Below are 22,014 nucleotides of genomic sequence, written 5' to 3'. Positions count from 1 at the left end.
TCACTAACAATTAATTTCAATTTGGAATAAAATACCAAATCCAAGTGCAGGGACATGTTAAGCGATGATTTCTGGGTGGGAGAAAATTGCTTTGCCCCCAAAACCCCTGCCCACTTGGAAAATTAATATAAAATGGTATAGAGTAATTTTAATCATTCTAATTTTAATTAATCTATTTAAAATAGCTGGAAAAATAAGAAATCCTGACAAACCCTGACAAAGAAAAGGCGAGGCACTGATGGCTTATCTTTAGTTTTCTGTCCCAGTTTACTTACCTTTAGGCAGCATCTCCATATCATCTTTCTGAAGAGAGTCTGACAATAGTTGATAACGGTGCCTTTTCCTCGGCCGCGTTTTACATCTGAAATCACAAATTAGTTTCAAGTCATTCATTTTGCAAATGGAACATGAATTTCACTATTACAAAGCAAAATTTGAATACAAATGTTATATTTTATCTAACATGAAGGACTATATTGTAAATGTACTTAAACTTGTCAAAACACTGATGTAATTTTAAATTGTTATCTTTCAAATAAATAATTTGTCTGTGCACAGTACATATCTCTATTTTTTTCAAATAATAAATATCCATTTTTTTCATCTTAATGTCACTTACAAAACCAAAAGGTCAGCTGCATTTATTTTTGATTTATTTTCCCTTCTTTGTTTAGCTTTAATCATACCTTTTTGCACAGTAGTAAACTCCCCATATTATGGCTGCTAGAGTGATGACTATCACAAATATCACTATCACTACATATAGTATACTCCAATCTGAAAAAACATAAGCAATCCAAGTTATAAATCTCAAGAAGTATTGATTTCTATCAACAAAAATTACAGTCAAACTCCCATTTGTTAAGCTCCACTTAAACAATTTTAAACAGCCTTTGAATGAAACAAAGAAATAAGACAGTGCAGTAAATGATGCACACAAGTACTATACACAAATCTTGAATTTATTATCTTTGTAACAATTTTAACTTGAAATCATACTTTGGTGAAACTAGTTCCACAACGCTTAGTGGCCAGTCACAAATCAGTTGCGATGCGGCGGAGATGGGTAAAACCCGGGAAATTTAAACAAAATCTTGAGACAGATCTCACGATTTTGCACCCGTCGGAGGCGCTCTCCGGATGCCTGCGGGTTGTCGCAGATTTTTTAGACATCGTCACACCTGTCGCGGTCCCCAACTTTGAACTTAAAATTTTAAGATTGCTCGCAAGATTTTTCACCCATTTTGGGCATCCCAGAGACAATCTCCGATGACCTACAATGCCCTCCGATTAATCGGAGGCGTCCTCCGAATAATCTGAGACTAGTCGCAAGATTCTGTGTGGGATTGGAAAATCAGGTTGAGATTCAATGTCTGCGAGTAGTCTCAGGCGCCCTCCGACTAAATCAGAGGCGCCCTGCGATGATTCGTACGCTTTATGTGATCATCTCCGACGAATCGTACAGTGGAATCGTAGTAAATCGCCGTGTATATAAGGGCGCCTCTGACTGGATTGCTAAAAGTTTGAGACGCTCTTGCTGCAGAAGGCTGTGACAGAAGATTTTGAAGATGCAATCGGAGGCGATCGGAGGCTAATCCCATGATTTTTTGACAAAACCGGGTCAAAATCCTTGAAAAAATCTCAGACAATGTGACTGCTCCACTTTTATTAAGATTATTGCTAGGATTGTTCAAGGATTCTTTATTTTCTACGACGACCCCTGGCCAAAACTTATCCCCGACAGATCGCCGACATTGTGACTGGGCCATTAGTCTCACTACATCACAAAATCAATGAACACCCTTCATGATAATTATATTCCCTTTTTCCAGGCTTGGCTTCCACAAACACCTACCACAATTATAATCTTTTTCCAGTGCGGCTTTGAAGAAATTCTCCATCCAGAAAGCATCACAGACACACTGCTTGGTGTAGGAGTCACACCTCCCGTGTCCTGAACAGTTGTTCTGGCACACTGAAATTTAAAAAAAAATTAATTCAAGAAAAATATTTGTTGTCCAAATTTTCTAAATTTTCAATTTTTCATCAGCTACGTAATTTGAACAGAAGTGTAGATTTTGTCAATAGCCTGAGAAATAAGGCAATATTCCATGAGGAGGTTCTGACACAACAAACTCTTATTTTGTTTAAAACAGAAATACTTGAGAGAAAATAAACCCAGAATTATTTTGTGTAGGAGCCAGAAATTCTCCTCCTCCAAATATTTAACCCTTCTTGAAGAAACAAATTTGACTTTAAAAGATGTGCCAGTCAACATATAAAGTTCACTACCCACCCAACAATAATTGAATCTGACTCAATAATACTGAATAGTGTCAGATGATATCTGATGATATTTGACACTGTATCTATTAACAAACTAAGGACTCATTCAGAACAGGGGACTAACAGATCCGCGGATCAAATATGGCCGAACCACTGGAATGCTTGTTGCATAATCCCCGTAAGAAATATATTCAGTGTCTTATCAGAAATTTAAGCGACAACCTTTTTAGTGGGTCGCCATATTTGATCTGTTAGTCCACTGTTCTGAATGTGCTCTAAAACAAATCTCAGTCTCACCTAAAGTATCTAATTGCACCACTTCAAACTCTAATACATCCGCATCTGACTTGAGCCTCTGCTTGAGAATTTTGACAATCTTCGTCCCCGCGTGGGTCAAATGAGTGTCCTTGAACTCTGACCTCACCAGAAATGTCACAATTACTCTGTGAAGAAAAAAAAGACAATGAAACCTATTATGAATACTTTGCATTAGACATAATCGTAAATGAATTCTCACATGCTATCAATAGTTAACTCTGCATTCAACATTTATCATGTTTATCAAACATTAGGCATATTCTTACTGTCCCGTCCTCATATCTTGCTCTATATTTCTAATATCCACAGTGGTGTCGCCCCCTGGCAGCGTCTTCTGCAGCAGCAAGGCAAGCTGATTGGCAAGGTTTTGCTGAAAATCAATGAAATGAAATGAGGCTCAAAGCACTGTTGTTAAGTTAGTTTTTTTTACCAAGTTGTCATAAATATACTCTTTTTTTTGCATGATTTAATAGTAAATTAATATAAAGATCACCTTTGTTTATTCATTTCCAATGTTTAATCTTTTTAATGCCTGATATATATACATATTTTTAAGAGTGTAATTGTTTTATTAATTTTGTCACCAATCATGTATTGCAAACACAATATACTATTTATTATATTCTTAAAGCATTCAGACAACTGTTATCAAGAGGAGCACCTTATTTTTCTCCTTAAAGACAGCAATATCTACATCCAGGTACATCTGTAACAGGTTCTTAGAATTTTCATCTGAAAAATAAAATACATATTATATCATGAAATTTTATGTTTTTCTTTCTTTATGTTGATTACAATTCTGGAAAGAATTCAAGTTTATCGTTTTTTAACTATAAATTTAAAGACAGAATATATAAATAGTATTTTTTGTTAAGCATAATAATAAAAATGTCAAACAGAAAGTGAGACAGAAAACACACACACACACACACAAACATGCTGAATACAGACATCTTTACCTTCTTTTATTATCACAGAGGCCGCATCCTTGCTGCTGAGGCCGTCCTGGTCAGTAACGGTCAGTGTGAACATGTAGTGACCTGGCACCATGTCAGTCATCAGTAACACTGGCATGTGGTCAGAGCCATTCAGGATTTTCTAAGAATTATGAAATAAAAATTTATTGGTGATAGTCTAAGATCATTTAATAACCTATATAAATAAACTATACCATATAAAGGAAATATTCTGTGAATATCATCCATATCAAGTTAAAGAAATTGACATCCAGAGACCTTGGATAAATGACAAGGGCAGCAAAAATGTCACTGAATTTTCCATTCATTACAAAAAAAATAATATTATAACCTTTTATTTATTTATTTATTTATTTATTCATTTATTTAGTGGGGAAAGAAAGCTGCAACTTGGAATTAAAAAATAAAGAATTCCAAAACAATTCAAGCATAGCCTGTTATCCTAAGCCACAACCACCCCACTCACCCCAGCAGCCAGACTATCTTCACTTTTCTCCCACAAGTACGAGGCAATGGCTCGGTCATCCTTGGACCCTGAGCCGTCCAGCTTGACCAGAGACACAGGCATGGTCAGCAGCTGATCTCCACCGGCACTGGCAACGGGTGGCTGGTTCTTCTCTGAAAAATGTCATCAAGTGTGTATTAAAATATATTCTTTTAGATATCTTTTATTGGCAGCCCGTTTTTGAAAATTAATACCATCAATTTTGTATCTTTTTTTTTCTCTTGAGTATCATTTATGGGCTGCTCTGTCTTTTTGAATTTAACATTAAATTCTTATTTAATTCTTTCAGCCCATCTAAAAAGATACCATTATTTTTTCTACATTTAGAATTACTCACTTGGCCTGAAACCATCTGCCTTAGACACTCCAAGGGAAGGGATTTACAGGCAGTATACGAGTACCGTGGCAAATCCAATCTGGGTTTTTTTACGAGGAAAATTAGTATTCTTAAACTTCCTGCCCTAAAATAATTCCAAGGAAACTGCACTTACTCTCCTGAACCAGCACCTTCAATCGGTCTTTTCCTGTGAGACCTTCCTTGTCTGCCACGACCAGCTCAAATATGTACTCCCCTATTACCAGGTTGGTTACCGTGGCAACTGCTTGGTCTTCATGAATAATATCTGCTGTATTTGGACCTCTGAAATCATGTGATTTTTTTGTTTAACTATTTGAAAGAAAAATCATTGGTATTTAGCCATTTTGGAATTGATATTCACACTGTGCAGTATGTGTATGATAGTTCAGTGTTAGTTTGTTATGGATGAAAATAACATATAAGTATTCAACAGACAAAAAAGGCATTCAATTTTAAACAAATAAATGAATTAAAAATAAAAACACAAAGAAAAAGAATTGATCAGATTTACTTTATCTGCTTCCACTGGTAGGAAGTAATTTTCTTGTCGTCGGTGCTCTTCCTGCCATCTAGAGTTGTAGACTGGTTTTCAGGGATCATGACGGTCTGGTCCTCCCCAGCATTGGCCTCTGGCGCCTGGTTGTGTTCTGGACAAGAAAATATTCAAAATGTGAAAATTTTTTTCTTTGAACTGAGATAATGAGAAAATCAGTTCTAATACTGGAAAAAACCTGGAAGATTGCCCTTTTTACCCAGCATGCAGTGTGTAAACAAATCCTGTTACCACGCAAGTTTCTCCTTCAAGTGTCAGTTACAATGTATTACAATGCACTGTGCAGACGCATGCTATAACCTTTGGACAATTGGAGTGTTAGCGTTTGAAAGTTAGAACACAGTGATCTGAGACACGAAGTACCACATCTGTAGGATCGGGCCCTCGGAGACATCCCTAGCAGAACACGACCACGAGACACCGGACACAATTCAAAATCAGTTGACCTGGAGAAAACTTTGCCAGAAGGTCAAAATGTTGTAATCTCGTTTCAAAGTAGGATCCAGAAGCTGTATAACACTTAATTTTCTCACTATCTCAGTACAATATCACTAAAAACATCCAGTGATAGGTCAACATTAAGCTTGGGTGTGTATGTGTTCATGCATGCAAGCACACAATATTATCTTTGCACTTTACCTGGTTTCACAAACACGTGGACGTCCGCCGTGTCTGTCTGTCCAGATGTGTCCGTGACTTTTAGCGTGAAGGTGTAATCCCCCTCCTGTAGATTGGACAGATGTAGGAATGGTGTGCGGACACCCTGGAAAACAAAGAACATCTCCTTCATTACCTTTATGTGAACTTAAATGTTAAGTATCAATGAAATAAACCCTCCTCAACCATCTAAAATAATATATCATTATATGATCATTTTTATTGCTTCTCATGTCTTTCAGATTCCACTGTATTTATACTATTAACCTTTTGGTTGTAATTTTTGTATAAAAAGCCATCGTTACTATTAGTATTATGCTTTAGTGTAATGGAAATATTTTAGATAACATCAATTTAAATATTGATTATGTGAAATTCGCTGTTTATATATTTTCAACTAAATAATGGATGGTGAAAAAAATAACCAGAAATATAGAAGCCCCACCACATCTGGTACAGTTTTATGACAATGAGTGAAGAAATGTTTATTTTTCCTACCTGCATGTCAGCAGTTAACTTATCATCGGCTTTTATCCACTCGTAGCTTGCAATCCCCTTGTCATCAGAGCTGGCGTTCCCATACAGCGTAATGGAGTTCTTGGGAAGGCTGATCACTTGGGTGGAACCAGCGTTGGCTTGGGGACGGTAGTCAGTTTCTGATACATAGATAGACGAGATAGAAAAATTATTCATGTATCTATTATTCTGCTACAAGTTCATTTTCACAATGGCAATGAGCTAACAATATATTCTGTAACTTTGGCACTTAAACTACAGTAACAACTTTAATAAAATGTTTACACAGAGACTGATATTCAGACAACATTATTATCAGGGTATACAACAGGTTACTTTATGTAACTATGTGTGTCTTGACTTAGGGTTCATAGTCAGTTTCTGTAAGTGGGGGTGGGGGGGGGTGGAGGGGGGATATCAGAGAGTTATATTTATTCTGATATAAGAGCTGAACCAATCTCATTATCCACCTTTTATGACTGTAACATTTGCATAGGTAGAGTCTGTCACACCATCAGAATCTGTCACAGTTAGTCTGAAATTAGAGAAATTACACTGAACAACAGCTTGTGCCAAAAATATTTTAGCCTCAATGTCTATAGGCCAGAAGGTCTAGGAGCAAAACAGTCTAATTTAAAAGCAAAAGCAAAGGTCAATAACCAAAGAAATTGAGAAATTTTACAAGACTGCCTTCAATTTTACTTTAAATTTTTTAAATTTAATTTAAATTTTACTGGTATTTGCCACAGACCAATGCTGTCAATATAGTCTGAAAAAAATGTCCACATTAGGTGAAGCTGATCAGATTTTTTATGGTTGTAAATGACATGAATTCTGCTGAGCATCTGCAACTGGAGTGTTTTCAAAAATTCTGCTCAATCATCAAATCTATTTATCTTCAAATAATTAAAATCATAATTAAAATTGTCATTTATAAATTTATTTCATCTATACACATTCAATTCAGAATTCCCCTAACCTAATCAAGCACAGTATATGATCTATTCTATACATATCAATATGATAGGCTCTACTCACTTAAACTTGTATTCTCCAGGTGACAAATTCTTCAGGGAGAGGAGAGGTTTGTCGCTGTCTTTGAAATCTGAGGACTCCAGTGGACCACTAACCTCTTCCCAATAATAACTGACTATTTTGTCATCATCTTTACTACCTGGAATGGAAAATAGAAGAAATTTTAATGGTCAATGAAGGATTCATCTTACTAAGTCTAAAAGAATAGCATCTCTGACTTATCATTTACAATATGGTAATTCATTCATAGGGATAAAAAACTGAAAAGCACAAAGCATTTCATTTCTTCATGACTTATTTAATATCAATCAATTTTAATTTAATGTAAATTATTACTTAATAACTACTAATACTACTTCTGCTACTACTATTACCTTTTCAATACAAATTGTTCTTGGCATGTTTTTAAAAGTGACACAATATATCATTTGATTGGAATACTGCAGTTCATCTTGGATGAAAGCAGGCTCATTTTGGTCTTAAAGTTTAGACAAACTGCAAGTGATAGACTAAACTTTTTCACTGAATAAGGCCTAAGATATCTCTAAGATCTCTCTAAAGGTTTATACCAAGGTAAGATCTCCGACTTACCTGAGCCGTCCAGTATGGCACTGTTGGGTAGCTCAATGCGTTGACTGGCTGGTTTAATCACAGCAACTGGGGGCGTATTCTTACGCTTGGCTGGAATGAAAAATAATCCCTTGTTAAAATTTCTTTCCTTTTTTTTCTGATCAAGTACTTCCTGATCTGAAGGATCCAACAACTGTCAAGTAAACTGTTCAGAGTAACTGTTACAAAGGCATAGAACTTGGCTCCCCTCACTCAAAGATGTCAAACTATCTTAAAACCAAATAACCAAACATCTATAGCAAAATTGGAAATTTTAACTTTATTCATCCCTTTGTGAACAAACTTACATTTTCATTAAGTAACTAAGTCAATTCGGCAAACTTTTTAGTATTTTGAACAACTAAATTTTACAGACTAACATGACTCTTGCTTCATGAAATCATTTGAGACATTTCTTAATGTCTGACAAATCAAAACCTTACGTGGAAGCACGGTGACATTGACGTGACCTTCTCCATATTTTGCCTCTCCTGTCACGGTTACTTTGAATTCGTACAGGCCAGCTATCAGCTAGTAAAGACAAGAAGAAACACTAATATTATGAAGACAACCTTCACAAATCCTTTAACACCAATAGTACAGTGTACATAAGTTGTACAAAATTTTAATGAATTGACTATAAGTGTAAGATTTGCAATAAAATTTATGAAAAACAATTTGAAAATGTTATATGCTAGTGAGTACTTGTACTTCCACATCAAATTGAAAAGTATACTTTGCACATATGATTTACACAAAAGCATTTTTGTAAAAGAACAATTTTGCAAGTCATCACTTGTATTTTTCCTACCTCCGTGAGCTGAAGAGTAGGCGTGTTCTTTCCCACCATCTTCCCTGACTCTGACCCCCTGGGTCCTGACTCCATGGACCACTCATATTTATACTTCTCTCCTGGAAGGTATGGTAATTAATACAATTCTTCAAACAGTTCACTATTTTTCTCATGATTTATCATTTTAGACACTAAAAAGTAGTAACTGACAAGAAACCAACTAAATTTTTAGAATGCTAAATCAACATTGCTGGTTCACACCAATCAAAATATTTTTTTGTGTTTTATAACAGCAATTGTTTGAGATGAGATGAGCTGTGTGGTATGTCACATCTACCACAATGAAAGATACAAAAATGTATTCCTTCAACATTTCAATTGTACTCTCAGAAATAATGCCTATTACTCTCATAACATATTAACATACTTGGAAGGAAATTAAAAAACTGGAAATACTAAAAATGTTATTGTCAATCTGTAAAGCATGACGAGTAAATAATAATACTAAATCTTCTAAAGGCAGTACAGTTATAAATGGGCACAAAGAGAAAAGGCATCAAGTGGATTTAAGTGAGTTAGCATTGGTACCACTAGTCACCGATTTTTATATTATTTATATCCAAATTTTGCTGAACTACAGCATCCCTGTTCCAACCACAATAGAACAATGTGCCCCTATTGTTCAATATAGCATTATTTGTACTTACCTTTGGTGGCTTTAGGCAAGGCAAATGCTGTAAGGGTCACAGAATTCTCTGGCAGCTGAATGTCCTTGTTAGTTCCAGCCGACACCACAAGGGGGAGCACTGTGAGAAGAGATTCAATACATAAATGAACAAAATTGTACAATTAGGCTCGTCTTGAAAAGAGTGACACCTACGTTGTGGATCTGTATCAGGGAGCAATTATATACAATGTATAATAATCCAGTGACTGAACAAAATTAGAAGTAATCTCCAAAGCATATCCATGACAAAAAGAGTTTCACACAAATAGCGTCTAGAAATGAAAAAATATTTAAAATAGGCTGACACGTCATAAAAATATCTTTCTGACTCTTCCTACATTTCAATATAATTCCAATATTACCAATAATTTCCCATATTTATCTATATGTCTATGTGTGCCAATTTAAGACCACACTAAATATACAGTATACGAACCAAAAGGTAAAATGAAGTCTACAATATATACTTAACTATCCCCATCCATCAACTTACTCTATTTCCCAATTTAATGCCTTCTATGGCACCTGTTCTTGAGTTAATGCTTGGATGAATTAACCAATACAAGGGTTTAGAAGAGTTATTGTACACTATTATATGCAGGGGTTCTTTGTGTCAAACATTATTCACCAAATCTAGTATTTGCAATCTGAGCAGATCAGGTGATTAAGATTATGATTTCTAACCACGGGTATCAGTTCTAATCCCTCCTCTGCCCCACAAACAATTGTGGTAATATTGCCATTGGAAAATTTTCTTAACCACAAGTTTACAATCTAAGAGACCATTCCCACAGATATTTAGATCGATCTATCCCCCTGGTGAGTCTCACTAGATTGCTGTCAGCTAACCAGCTTAAATGTCTGTCCCGCTTACTAAAAGCTGTAACTTTTGTGCACGCTCGTCTCTGGAAGCTGACAGCAATTTAGCGTGAATCCCCAGGGAGTTAGGTCGATCCAGATGGATCAATCTAAATCTGTGGGAACCCAGTCTAAGCCTTTTTCTGTCCCACCCCTCAGATATTATTCACAAGTTGTTAGATAGATTTCCTAGGGTGAGTTAATCATAATCATAATCCTAACCCTGCTCAGACGGGTTGATCAGAGTTAGGCTGACCTAACTCAACTGGGAACAGAACTGTATTTACTTTATTAACTCAGCAATCCACAATAATAATGAAAAAAAAAAAAAAAAAAAAAAAACATGCTTAATGAGTTCATGCCCCTCAATCAAAACCAACCGAAAAACCAAATCAAAAAATAAATAAACACTGCACATGCTGCAGACTTTCAAAGTGAAAACACTCCAGAAATAAGAAAAACTGTGTCATGCAATTCATTAAGTATTATTAATTCAAATTAATAAAAGAAAAATTAAAAAAAGGTGTGTTAATGTCACCTTTGGGTTTGTGTGTTGATGATGGAACGTCCACTGAGTGATCTGTAATAATGGCGAAACATTAACATGCAAACACTCACTATATCATAAAGTGCAAACATTCACTAAATCATGACAAGTAACTCTTGAGTTCCGAATTGTAAAAACATTGAAAAAATTTCTTGTCAGTCTAATAATAGTGTAGAGCAGAATATTAGTACAGACTAGTGCGGTCCAGATTAAAAAAAAAAAAAAAAACATTTTACCACTATTCAGAACTCAATATAAGAAGGCTGAAAAAAAAAAACAAGGCAGCAAAGCTGTCTAATGTACAGACAAAAACACAAAATAAAAATGCAGAAAATGGTTCATTTTGTCAATTTTGATGCCTACAATAGCACTGTCAATCAACACTGAAATTTAATCATGCACAACAGGTGACATCGTCAATAACAGGAGCTGATCCAGAGATATTTTCTGACAGTATTCCAAATTATCTTTGTTGATCCATCCTACATTTTTGATGGTCTTCCAACAGAAAAAAGAGATACCCATCAATGTGAACTTTAAAATCTGAAAGACCCAGAAGATGGCCTCAATCCACCCCTGCAATAAGATTACAGTTTCAGGACCAAATTCACATAATGAAAATCCCAATATCTAAATAATGATGACAGTGCATAAAATAATATTACATAATGTTTAAAGACATAAAAACCAATGCAACTGCTTATGTGGAAATACAGAAAATGTGAAGAGCTTCAGGTGGATGGGAGCTGAAAATGCCAGTGTTTGAAAAAAAAAAAAATTAAAAAGCAAACACAAAAATATCCCATTAAAGCTGCTATTCAAACTTTTAATCTTGCTGTAATAACATGATATGAATAACCCCAATGTGTTTGAGGATAATAAGACACTGTTATTCATCTATTTTTTTGTTTTGTTTTGTTAACTTATTTGCAATATTAAACAACATTTACCTGCATAATTATCATAGATTCCTAATTATGTGACACAGTTAAGAGAGCTTAACCTATGGGACTTTACTGGGAAGTCTCAGCGTGTGTTTTATGTAATCTTATTTAATGGGCACTTGGAAATCAATTAGGCAAATGATTTTATAGCTCTGAATTTAGCTTGTGACTACCCCAAGGGGCAATTACCACCATCCATAAGCAGTAGCCCCATATAGCACTCTATAGAGCTACATTGCTTCCAAAACAGAAAACAATCACACTGATTTTCCAACACAAACTGCACATCAGTCTTACGAAACTTCTCAGTAAGTTTGAGTATCATAAGTAACATGGTTTTTCCTTAATGGTCATTCCGGCAGCCATTTCCAAAATTAGGGTTTTCTTCAACTTTTATGCAATATAACATAATGACCATCAATTTTTAATAATAAAATAAAAGTATCATGGATTTACAGAAAATGTGACATGGAAATGTCTTCAAGGCCATGGAAGTTCAGAGTCACACTTTCAAAATGCTAAAATGTAAACAAAAGATAACTGTATTGAATTGATTTTCTTTCCATTTTCAACATCTTTTTTTCATATAACAAAATAATCAATTTACTGTCATTTTTAAATGAACAACTAAGAAAATTGCTGACATAGGAAAAATATCAATAGAACAATTTTAAATGTCCATTTTGCTCCATTCTGAGATTCTGAACATGGTGAATGATTGAATCTGACAAACTGTAAAAATATGAGTTTATTATTATTTCCATTTTTGACTTTTTGTTACATAATACACAATAACAGATTAACCATCTTTTTTATATAATCAACTAACAATATTGTTAAGATGCAGAAAATGTCAAAAGAACACCTTTACATATTTAATTAGTTCACAGAGAAGATTGTTAACATGCCTAAGAATTAAATCAAAGGAAAAAAAACCCACTTATATACAAAAAAAGGCATAACTTCACCAAAACTGAACCATTTTCAAACTCCATCTGTATTTCAGTAAGACTGATCTCCCCTGTAAATTTCAAGACAATTGGCCAATTGATTTTTCTTAAAATGCGTTAGCGGTATTGCATACATGCTGAAAAAAGTGAAAAAAACAGCATAACTTCCATAAAATTGGTCCGATCACGCTGATTTTCAAACTTTGCCTATGTAATATGAATATTCATCAGTTCTGTAAGTTTCAAGCCAAAAGGTAAAACAGTTTTTCACTTATCGTGTATCAGTGTTGCATATATGCTAAAAAAAATGAAAAAATAGCATAACTTCCATAAAAATGGCCCGATCAAGCTGATTTTCAAACTTGACCTGCATATTATGAATATTCATCAGTTCTGTAAGTTTCAAGCCAAAAGGTAAAATGGTTTTCCACTTATCATGTTATCGGTGCTGCATATATGCTGAAAAAAGTGAAAAAACAGCATAAATTCCCTAAAAATGACCCAATCATGCTGATTTTCGAACTTGACCTGTGTATTATGAATATTCATCAGTTCTGTAAGTTTCAAGCCAAAAGGTAAAATGGTTTTCCACTTATTGTGTTATCGGTGCTGCATATATGTAGAAAAAAGTGAAAAAACAGCATAAATTCCCTAAAAATGACCCGATCATGCTGATTTTCGAACTTGACCTGCGTATTAAGAATTTTCATCAGTTCTGTAAGTTTCAAGCCAAAGGGTAAAATGGTTTTCCACTTATTGTGTTATTGGTGCTGCATATATGCTGAAAAAGTGAAAAAACAAGTAATTTTTTAAAAAATGGCCAGATCATGCTGATTTTTCGAACTTGACCTGCATATTATGAATATTTATCAGTTCTGTAGGTTTAAAGCTACAAGGCAGCAATTGTTGATTATTATTATTGTCCTCTTTGGCCCACTTCTGACAGTTCCTGAAAATTTCAGCAAAATCGGTACATAACTTTTTGAGTTATGTTGATGACAGACAAACAGGGGTGAAAATATAACCTCCTTGGCAGAGGTAAATATAATTCCAAAGAAGCTGCTATTCAAACTTTTAATCTTTGAGTTTGATATATATATATATATATATATATATATATATATATACACAATCATAAGTAACACGGTTTTCCCATAATGGTCATCATGGCAGCAGCACCAAAAATTGTGTTTTCTTCTATTTTGATGCAACATTACATAATGCTTAACAGCAAAATGACCATCAATTTTTAATAATAAAATATACATGTCATGGATTTTCAGAAAATGTGACTAGTATGGGTCTTCAAGCCTGTGGAGGTTCTAAGTTGCACCTTGAAATTGCCAATAAGTGAAAAATTAAATTTTCACAAAAAACTGCCAGAGAAATTTACCAAACAGACTGCATTGCCTACTGAGGCTGTATGTTAGACCCATGTTTCTTTCTTGTAAGTTTGAGAACAGCAAGTGACATGTTTTCCCTTAAATGGTCATCATAGGAGCAGTGCCCTAAATAGGGGTTTCTTCAAATTTTGATGCAACGTTACATAATGTTTAACAGCATAATAACCATCAGATGTTATTAATAAAATATTAGTAACATGGACATTCAGAAAACATGACAAGCAAAGGTCTTCAGGCCCATGGAACTTCAAAGTCACATCTTGAAAATGCCAAAATAAACAAGACAGCACTGTCCTGAAATGGGTTTATTTCCATTTTTAACACTTTTTTAACATAAAACAAAATAAACATTTTACTGCCATTTTTATATGACCAACTAAGAAAATTGATGAGATGGGAAAAGTATCAATAGAACAGTGTTAAATGTCCAATTTCCTCCATTCTGAGATTCTGAACATAGTGGATGATTGAATCTGACAAACTGCAATGATATGAGTTTATTTCCATTTTTGACACTTTATTACACAATACATGATAACAAGTTTACCATGTTTTTTTACATAATCAACTAACAATGTTGTAAAGATGCAGGAAATATCAAACAAACACTTTTACGCATCTAATTAGTTCAATAATGAGACTGTTAACATGCCTAATAATTGAATCTGAGGAAATGTGAAAAAACAGTATAACTTCTAAAATAATGGCCCAATTATGCTGATTTTCAAACTCAACCTGCGTTTTAGTAAGATTGACCACTCCTGTGAATATAATGCCAATTGGCCATTCCGTTTTTCTTATATTGTGTTATCAGTGTTGCATTTATATTGAAAAGTGAAAAAACAGCATAAATTCCCTAAAAATGGCCCAATCATGCTGATTTTCGAACTTGACCTGCGCATTAAGAATTTTCATCAGTTCTGTAAGTTTCAAGCCAAAAGGTAAAATGGTTTTCCACTTACTGTGTTATCGGTGCTGCATATATGCTGAAAAAGTGAAAAAACAGCATAAATTCCCTAAAAATGGCCCAATCATGCCGATTTTCGAACTTGACCTGCATATTATGAATATTCATCAGTTCTGTAAGTTTCAAGTCATAAGGTACAATGGTTTTCTACTTATCGTGTTATCGGTGCTGCATATATGTTGAAAAAAGTGAAAAAACAGCATAAATTCCCTAAGAGTGACCCGATCATGCTGATTTTCGAACTTGACCTGCGTATTATGAATATTCATCAGTTCTGCAAGTTTCAAATCAAAAGGCAAAATGGTTTTCCACTTATCGTGTTATCGGTAAAAGTGCACGGCGACGGCGACGACGGCGACAGCGACGACGGCGACGGCGACGACAGACGCAGATGATGGCTATATGTACAGACACATCTGTGTCTGTACATAAAAAAGAAGCAGCGATGTGTGATGATAATATTTGTAGTCAAGCCAGAGCACTGCTTTGTGATGATTAAAGCTACAGAGGCATAATGGTGCAATTAATGTAATTACTATACTGTCATATCTCAGGCATGTTGAAAGCAATTTCAAATAGGGTTGGGAGGGGGGAGTTTAGGGTGATTCATTTTACCCCTCCCCGCAAATTGACCCCAACTTGAAAAATGCAAAGAAGCTGGTGTCAAACTTAGATGCAGCTGGACTTTTACAGGCCAATAGGGCAGTTCTTTGGAACCTGTAAGTCTGTATCTGGCAATGGCTGGAAATGAGTGAAACTGCTAAAACTACCTTTAAATTATGGCCAGAGATATGGCAATTTTTATCGTTTTGCTCAATAATAAACCTTAATACAATAAGAAGGTAACCTTTAATGAAAATAATCTCTATGTGAAAGGAAAAAATCATCCTCCCAAAGTGGCAGCCCCACCCCCCATAAGGCACACTAAAATCCTGAAGGACCCATGTACACCCCTGGTGATGAGTATCAATCTCCTTTTATGTAGCAAGTTCACTCTAATGGTCTAAGAATGCCTCACACATGCTGACAAGCAGGATGGTATGATCTTCAAATTTTGTCACAAAAGTGCAAGGTTACTTTATGAGTACCACACATTACTAACTAAAACAACTACTAGTATTATATGATATGATATTATACAGCAACAGCTTGCAGAAAGGCCACAATGATCTGTCACATTAAAACAGACTTAACTGTCACAGTAATGACATACTGTCATTGTTGCTTGAATGTAATGTCATTGAATGTCTCCTGTCACTTGAGTGTATCCAGTGCAATGCAGACATTGGCTTGGTGGCGTAATAAGGTAATAATACAGACAGTTTTTCTAATGTAAAACTACGCTGATTGCGAAAAAAAAATGCAAGAATAACAAAATGATACAATGTGCCTTTTTTTTCACACAGCTGTATTCAAATTAATAGAAAATTTCAAATACATTTTTTTTTAAAGATATATCATTTTCAGACATTCACAATGATGTATTTTCTTGCACAAAGCCAACTCACTCTTCAAAACTTTTTTTTATCAAAATCTTAAGTTTTACTAGCAAAGCATATTTGTTTTTTCACTTGGAGAGGATGGAGGTTACTAATTCATTTTATTCAAATATATTCAGCAGTTACCATATGCTAACTGAAACATTCTGCAAACATTCAAAGAGAAATATACCACATATTGGCAAATTATATCATTTTGTTACAATACCAGCACAGAGATGAGTTAATCTTTAATCTTTATTTTTTCAAATACCATGACTGTACAGAATCATTATAAATAAATGGGTTATTAAATCATCCTTCAACAAATGACTCATTGGTTATTGTCACATCAAGTGTTATACTTTAGTGATATAGCTGTACAAATTTCGCTACTTGCTGAAGTTGATGAATTGGCCATGTCAAGTGAAGGGATTTGTTAAGATGACTCTCTTATGTAATAGTCAAGCTATTAGGTCCCAATTTCCCAGAATGTACTGGTACAGTTGCATCACCATAGGGTACCACTTGAATAGTGAAATCAGCCAAGTCAGATGAGAAGAAATTGAAGAACAATTTGATCCATGAGATGTCTCTGACTGGGTTCCCATGCCTAGATTAATCCATCTGGATCGGTCCAACTCCCTGGGGAGTCTCATTAAATTACTATCAACTTAACCAGCTAAAATGTCTGTCATGCCTACCGAATCAGCCAGGGGGTAAAGATAATTACCCCCTAACAGTTTTACTAGGTGTGACAGACATTTAAGCCGGTTCAGTTGATAGTAACTTAGTGAGGCTCCCCATGGAGATAGATTGATCCAAATATCTGTGGGAATGGTCCCTATGTGACTATCATAGCATTGTCTCATACATATTGCAATGTTCTGTGACATAAGTTTGAAAACAGACAGGCAAAGCACAATTATATCAATCATGCTACATAAGCATGCAGTCTTAAATGCACATAAAAATTGAATGGAGGTAGGTTGGGAATTCCTTGCAGATTGCACATAGTCTCTGGACTTGGCAAATAATCAAACAAGATTTTGGGAAGTTTGGGAGGAGAGAGAGGGGTCACAAATGATGTAAATCAAATTGATAATCTTTGATTAACCTGGCCCCTGGGGCTTTAATCAATAATAATAATAATAATAATAATAATTATAACCTTAACTGTATGAAAAAATTTGACAGATTTTATTAACAGTTTATAGAATCAAAATTAAAATATATGGAAAAAAAAGAAATATGCGGAGTAAATAAAAACAGTGAATTTCAATATATATTTATATAATTAATTAAAAATATATACAAGTGTACATTAAATAAAAAACATTTAAAGCAAATACATACGAGTTTTAAGGAAGTATGCATACTGTCAATCTTCACTAGAGCAACTTCAATGATGATAGTGCAGTGTTTTATGTATAATATACTAAATGTATTGCTTTGCTAGATGTGCATTAGTACGTGGTGCAATTTTTATTAGATACTAATTACAACAATCAACTATTGGTCACTGCAAGAAAAATAGAACCCAACTCCATCTGCACTCAAAAACTTAATTACTGTACATACAACACATTCAATAGTCCCCAGCAACTACCCATCAGTTAAATCTCACATAATAAAGGTTTCACTTGTGCTATTCCTCAAGCACCAATTTGCCACCGTTCTTAGGGCTTTGTATTTGCATTACTGGTATCAGAATTATCTTGATTTACGTCAAAATATGTCAGAGATAGCGACATTTTGACGCACAGTGACATTTTGACATTGATATTAAATTAGATACTTTATTTCTTTGATTATTGGTATTAAAAATATTTTGATTGACGTCATCATTTAACATCCACAACCCACTTGGTTAAGTGTGGTTTTGCTAAATGAATTTTTCCAATAAAAGACATTCCACTTTACCCATCTTTAGCTTTCTACAATCTTATTAAAAATCATCAGGAATAAATAAATCTTCCTTCTGATTTTTATTTTCATTCCCTCACACCCACAGCACATATTTTTATCAAAGCGTTCATCAATATTGTCAAATCTTATCAGTGAAATTAAGGCTGAGATTTGAGAGTGCTAAAACATTATAATGATAATAATGAAAATCATAATTTGAGAAAATCAGGTCTTTATTTGAAATCCTTTTAATAAAGACCATGCCTCTTTTTTTCATCACGACTTCTCTGTAATCTTATAAATACAAAGAAAGGAAAATCATTCCTTTAATCTGTTATTTCCTATTTCTTCAAATATTTCTAAACACTTAATCAAAGTATTCATTATTGCTGTCAAATTCAATATATTCCTTTTATATATAATCAGGGATGAGTAAAGAGGAAGCTTTAAAATTTCCTCTTTTGTATGAGCAAATAATACAAATTCAGATAACTTCAATCCTTTTTTTTTTTACAACAGAATAATAAAAAAATAAATAAATAAATAAATTAGACCATTTTTTAAAGGAACAGCTGACTATCTGATTTCGGCAGTCTAAGCTAAGCCCAATGAATTTTGTCTTACTGTGAAACAATCCCCTGTATCAGCTCAAACAATTACCAATGTATATTTCACACTGATCAGTGACAAGAACACAAATACTCACATGTTGTTGTCGGCAGTGTTGTTGTTGACACATTTACTGCAGTAGAACTGGCATTAACACTCAATGGCAATGTCACTGTTGCTGCTGCAAGTGCTGCTACTGTTGTTGTCTGTAAAATAAACAACAGGGTTCTTAATGTCAAGAAGCCGCATTCTTCTCCCCTGGTCTCTTCTTCCATGATTTGATCTTCATGTTATGATAATAACAGACTGGTTTTCATCTTAGAAAAGGCACCTGCTGTTCCAATTAACTTGACATTGGGTTTTTAATTCATACAGATCCACACAGTTAGCATACCAGCATGATGGTTTGTGGGACGCATTCACATCGGTTTCACCATTTCAGAAACGATAATAACGACAACTGACTCGCTGTATTTATACTGCAATATCTCACCAATAAATAATGAATAATAACATAATTAGTTGACTTGATTTTCCAAGATTAGAAATCATTACAAGTAATTAAATTTTGGACACTATATGCCAATCTGATTAAATATTTCAAGGTACATCAATGATAAATTTGTTGATAAGCACTGCAATATTTTACTTTTTCCATAAGAGCTGACTTCTAATTGGTTTAAGGTGTTTGTCTCAATTTTTCCCTAACTACAGTTAGCCCAGAGCCACCAGCTCAGCTGTAAACCACCTGAGGAATTAAAGTGCAGCTCTGGCTTAATAGAAAGGGAGGTGGGAAATGCAATCAAGCTCCACTTTGCTGAGGGTTAGGGGATGTTCAGGATGAGTTTGGTCCATGTGCATTCTTACTTCTCAGAGAACTCAGATAAATAAATTAAAACTAGGATCCCATACATAGATCGATCCATCTGGATCGATGTAACTCCCTGGGGAGTCTCATTGAATTGTTATCAACTAATTGGCTTAAATGTCTGTCAGGCCTACCGAATCAGCTAGGATAAAGATAATTACCCCCTAACAGCTTTTTAGGCGTGACAGACATTTAAGCCAGCCAAGTTGACAGCAATTTAGTGAGACTCCCCAGGGAGATAGATCGATCCAAGTATCTGTGGGAATGGTCCCTAATATGCCTCCTCTCATTTTCATCCCACCTGCATAATCACCAGCTTTTCTGTACTTTACTCAACACCAGTAGGCATGATAGTCTGTTAATCTGATTGTATTCAGCAAGAGTCCCCTCAGAATTTATACGCACTAACTCATCTCAAGGGCCCCTTAATGTAAAAATGGTTTTAGAGTAAATGGTTCTGAATTCACTTCAGGATGCTGGTATTCTACAGCCTTCCTTTCATCTTAAATAGCATCTATTTTAATAAATTATGCAAGATTGTATATAAACATCCCTAAGTCTTGTGGTAAGGACAAATGATGGATACAGCCTTAAGATTTTGTAAATAAAAATCAGTGAAATTAAATGTAAATTTCAGAATTTTTTTTTTTTTTTTGGGGGGGTGGGGGGGTGGGGAGGGGAGGGAGGTAAATAATTAATTAAAGCAGCTAATTGTTTTAGTATCTTTAGTGTCTGTTATGAGGCAGCAACAATAATTTGGCAGATGGCATGGATGCTACTCAAGTATATACAGTACACATAACTTGTGCATAGTCAATTTACCTTTTCATATCAAATTAATGCCAAATTGTAGACAGTGTCAGATAGATATTTGACATTTCCTTAAAGATGCATACAAAGTCAATTTTTTGTCACAAAAACCAACCAAATGCCAGCATATAGTTACAAGTAGTATAACTAAGAGAATTACCAAAAGGCATTGTTTAATTTTACCCCAAAGTGATGTTTGAACAGATTTTTCTGCTGGCATTCTAAGCTGTATGTCAATGGGGCAGGAAAGTAGGTCACGGAAGTAGGTTAAATTTACAACCATAAATTTAAAGAAAGGAGCAGTCTAAAGGTCTTTTATGGCCGATCGAGTGATCTATTCAGTTTATCCCTTGGCATGTCGAAATTATTTGAGTCATATAAGAATCTAGTAGAAGTGGTTTACATGTGTTACTAGGAATCCACACTCCACCGATGCTCGGTTCGTATGTACCTTTAAGCTTTAATTACAATTTTTAAAATATTTGTCATTTGAACCTTGTCTATAATTACACAAAATAAACAAAAATACAAAAGGTGACAAAATGCATTAAGTCATCTGAGCAAAAAAAAAAAGAAAAAAAAAACACCATATATCACTCCACAGCAGATATAGGGGTCTACTATATATACTAATTATCATGCAATTGGAAAAATTAAAACACAATTTCCGTGCAATAATGCTGGGTCAATTTGACCAGTCTGAAATAAACATAAAAATTTTGCCATACAGCCACAAGGACATCATCTAGACATCCTGACATAAATGTCCAATTTAAGCAGATGAAAGGTCAAACATATTAAAGCCTAACATAATCACATTGTTTTAGAGCATAGAAAGTACTTATATTCTTGCACAATTAAACATTTCTATCATTTTAAGTTGTTGTCTCTCATTAGCTTTTAAGACAAAGAAAATTTGAGATTAATTTTTGGATGCCATTTGTTATTATTTTTTAATAATAATTTATAGAATCATATGTGCAATCTTTAAACATGGTTTAATACATCAAATTCTCTTCTTAACTGGTTCTTATAGTACAAGATTACATTATTAATCCGACTCTTTAAGAACATCTGCCAATCTATTTTTTTTGGTAATAAATACACCACAGTGTGAAGTACACTGACAAGTAAACACAGCATTCACCTTGCTGATGAAGACCCTAAGTATGTAATTTATAACACAATGGACATCATGAACAATGGACTCAGACACACTCATGTCTGCTAGATTCACCACATCTGCGTCTTTTGTTCTCATCATCCGCCAAGGAATAAAAATATCTTTCCAATAAACACTCAGGTAAAAAAATATCCAAAGGTAACCGGACACCAATA

General features: G+C 34.4%; 1 protein-coding gene across 5 annotated transcripts in view; it reads right to left on the bottom strand.

Annotated features, from left to right (window-relative positions):
- Nucleotides 1-22,014, bottom strand: part of LOC106172557 (dyslexia-associated protein KIAA0319-like protein) — a 35,112-nt gene that overhangs the window by 3,454 nt on the left and 9,644 nt on the right. For 4 of the 5 annotated variants that reach the window (XM_013553328.3, XM_013553344.3, XM_013553352.3 and 1 more), the window contains 20 exons: nucleotides 19,096-19,204; nucleotides 10,731-10,772; nucleotides 9,315-9,413; nucleotides 8,626-8,726; nucleotides 8,258-8,345; nucleotides 7,797-7,886; nucleotides 7,209-7,344; nucleotides 6,641-6,705; nucleotides 6,153-6,310; nucleotides 5,637-5,760; nucleotides 4,956-5,091; nucleotides 4,578-4,726; nucleotides 4,048-4,199; nucleotides 3,564-3,702; nucleotides 3,266-3,336; nucleotides 2,871-2,974; nucleotides 2,584-2,729; nucleotides 1,856-1,975; nucleotides 687-777; nucleotides 276-361 (listed from right to left, as the gene is read on the bottom strand). In XM_013553328.3, the coding sequence (XP_013408782.2) occupies nucleotides 276-361; nucleotides 687-777; nucleotides 1,856-1,975; nucleotides 2,584-2,729; nucleotides 2,871-2,974; nucleotides 3,266-3,336; nucleotides 3,564-3,702; nucleotides 4,048-4,199; nucleotides 4,578-4,726; nucleotides 4,956-5,091; nucleotides 5,637-5,760; nucleotides 6,153-6,310; nucleotides 6,641-6,705; nucleotides 7,209-7,344; nucleotides 7,797-7,886; nucleotides 8,258-8,345; nucleotides 8,626-8,726; nucleotides 9,315-9,413; nucleotides 10,731-10,772; nucleotides 19,096-19,204 (2,206 nt within the window). The remainder of the gene's footprint in view (nucleotides 1-275; nucleotides 362-686; nucleotides 778-1,855; nucleotides 1,976-2,583; nucleotides 2,730-2,870; nucleotides 2,975-3,265; nucleotides 3,337-3,563; nucleotides 3,703-4,047; nucleotides 4,200-4,577; nucleotides 4,727-4,955; nucleotides 5,092-5,636; nucleotides 5,761-6,152; nucleotides 6,311-6,640; nucleotides 6,706-7,208; nucleotides 7,345-7,796; nucleotides 7,887-8,257; nucleotides 8,346-8,625; nucleotides 8,727-9,314; nucleotides 9,414-10,730; nucleotides 10,773-19,095; nucleotides 19,205-22,014) is intronic. The other variant, XM_013553335.3, reaches the window with a different exon arrangement.

Source organism: Lingula anatina, chromosome 8, assembly GCF_051362555.1.
Source record: "Lingula anatina isolate TDL-2025a chromosome 8, LinAna3.0, whole genome shotgun sequence".
Lineage (NCBI taxonomy): Eukaryota > Metazoa > Brachiopoda > Lingulata > Lingulida > Lingulidae > Lingula > Lingula anatina.
This window is presented reverse-complemented; position numbering and strand designations above follow the sequence as displayed.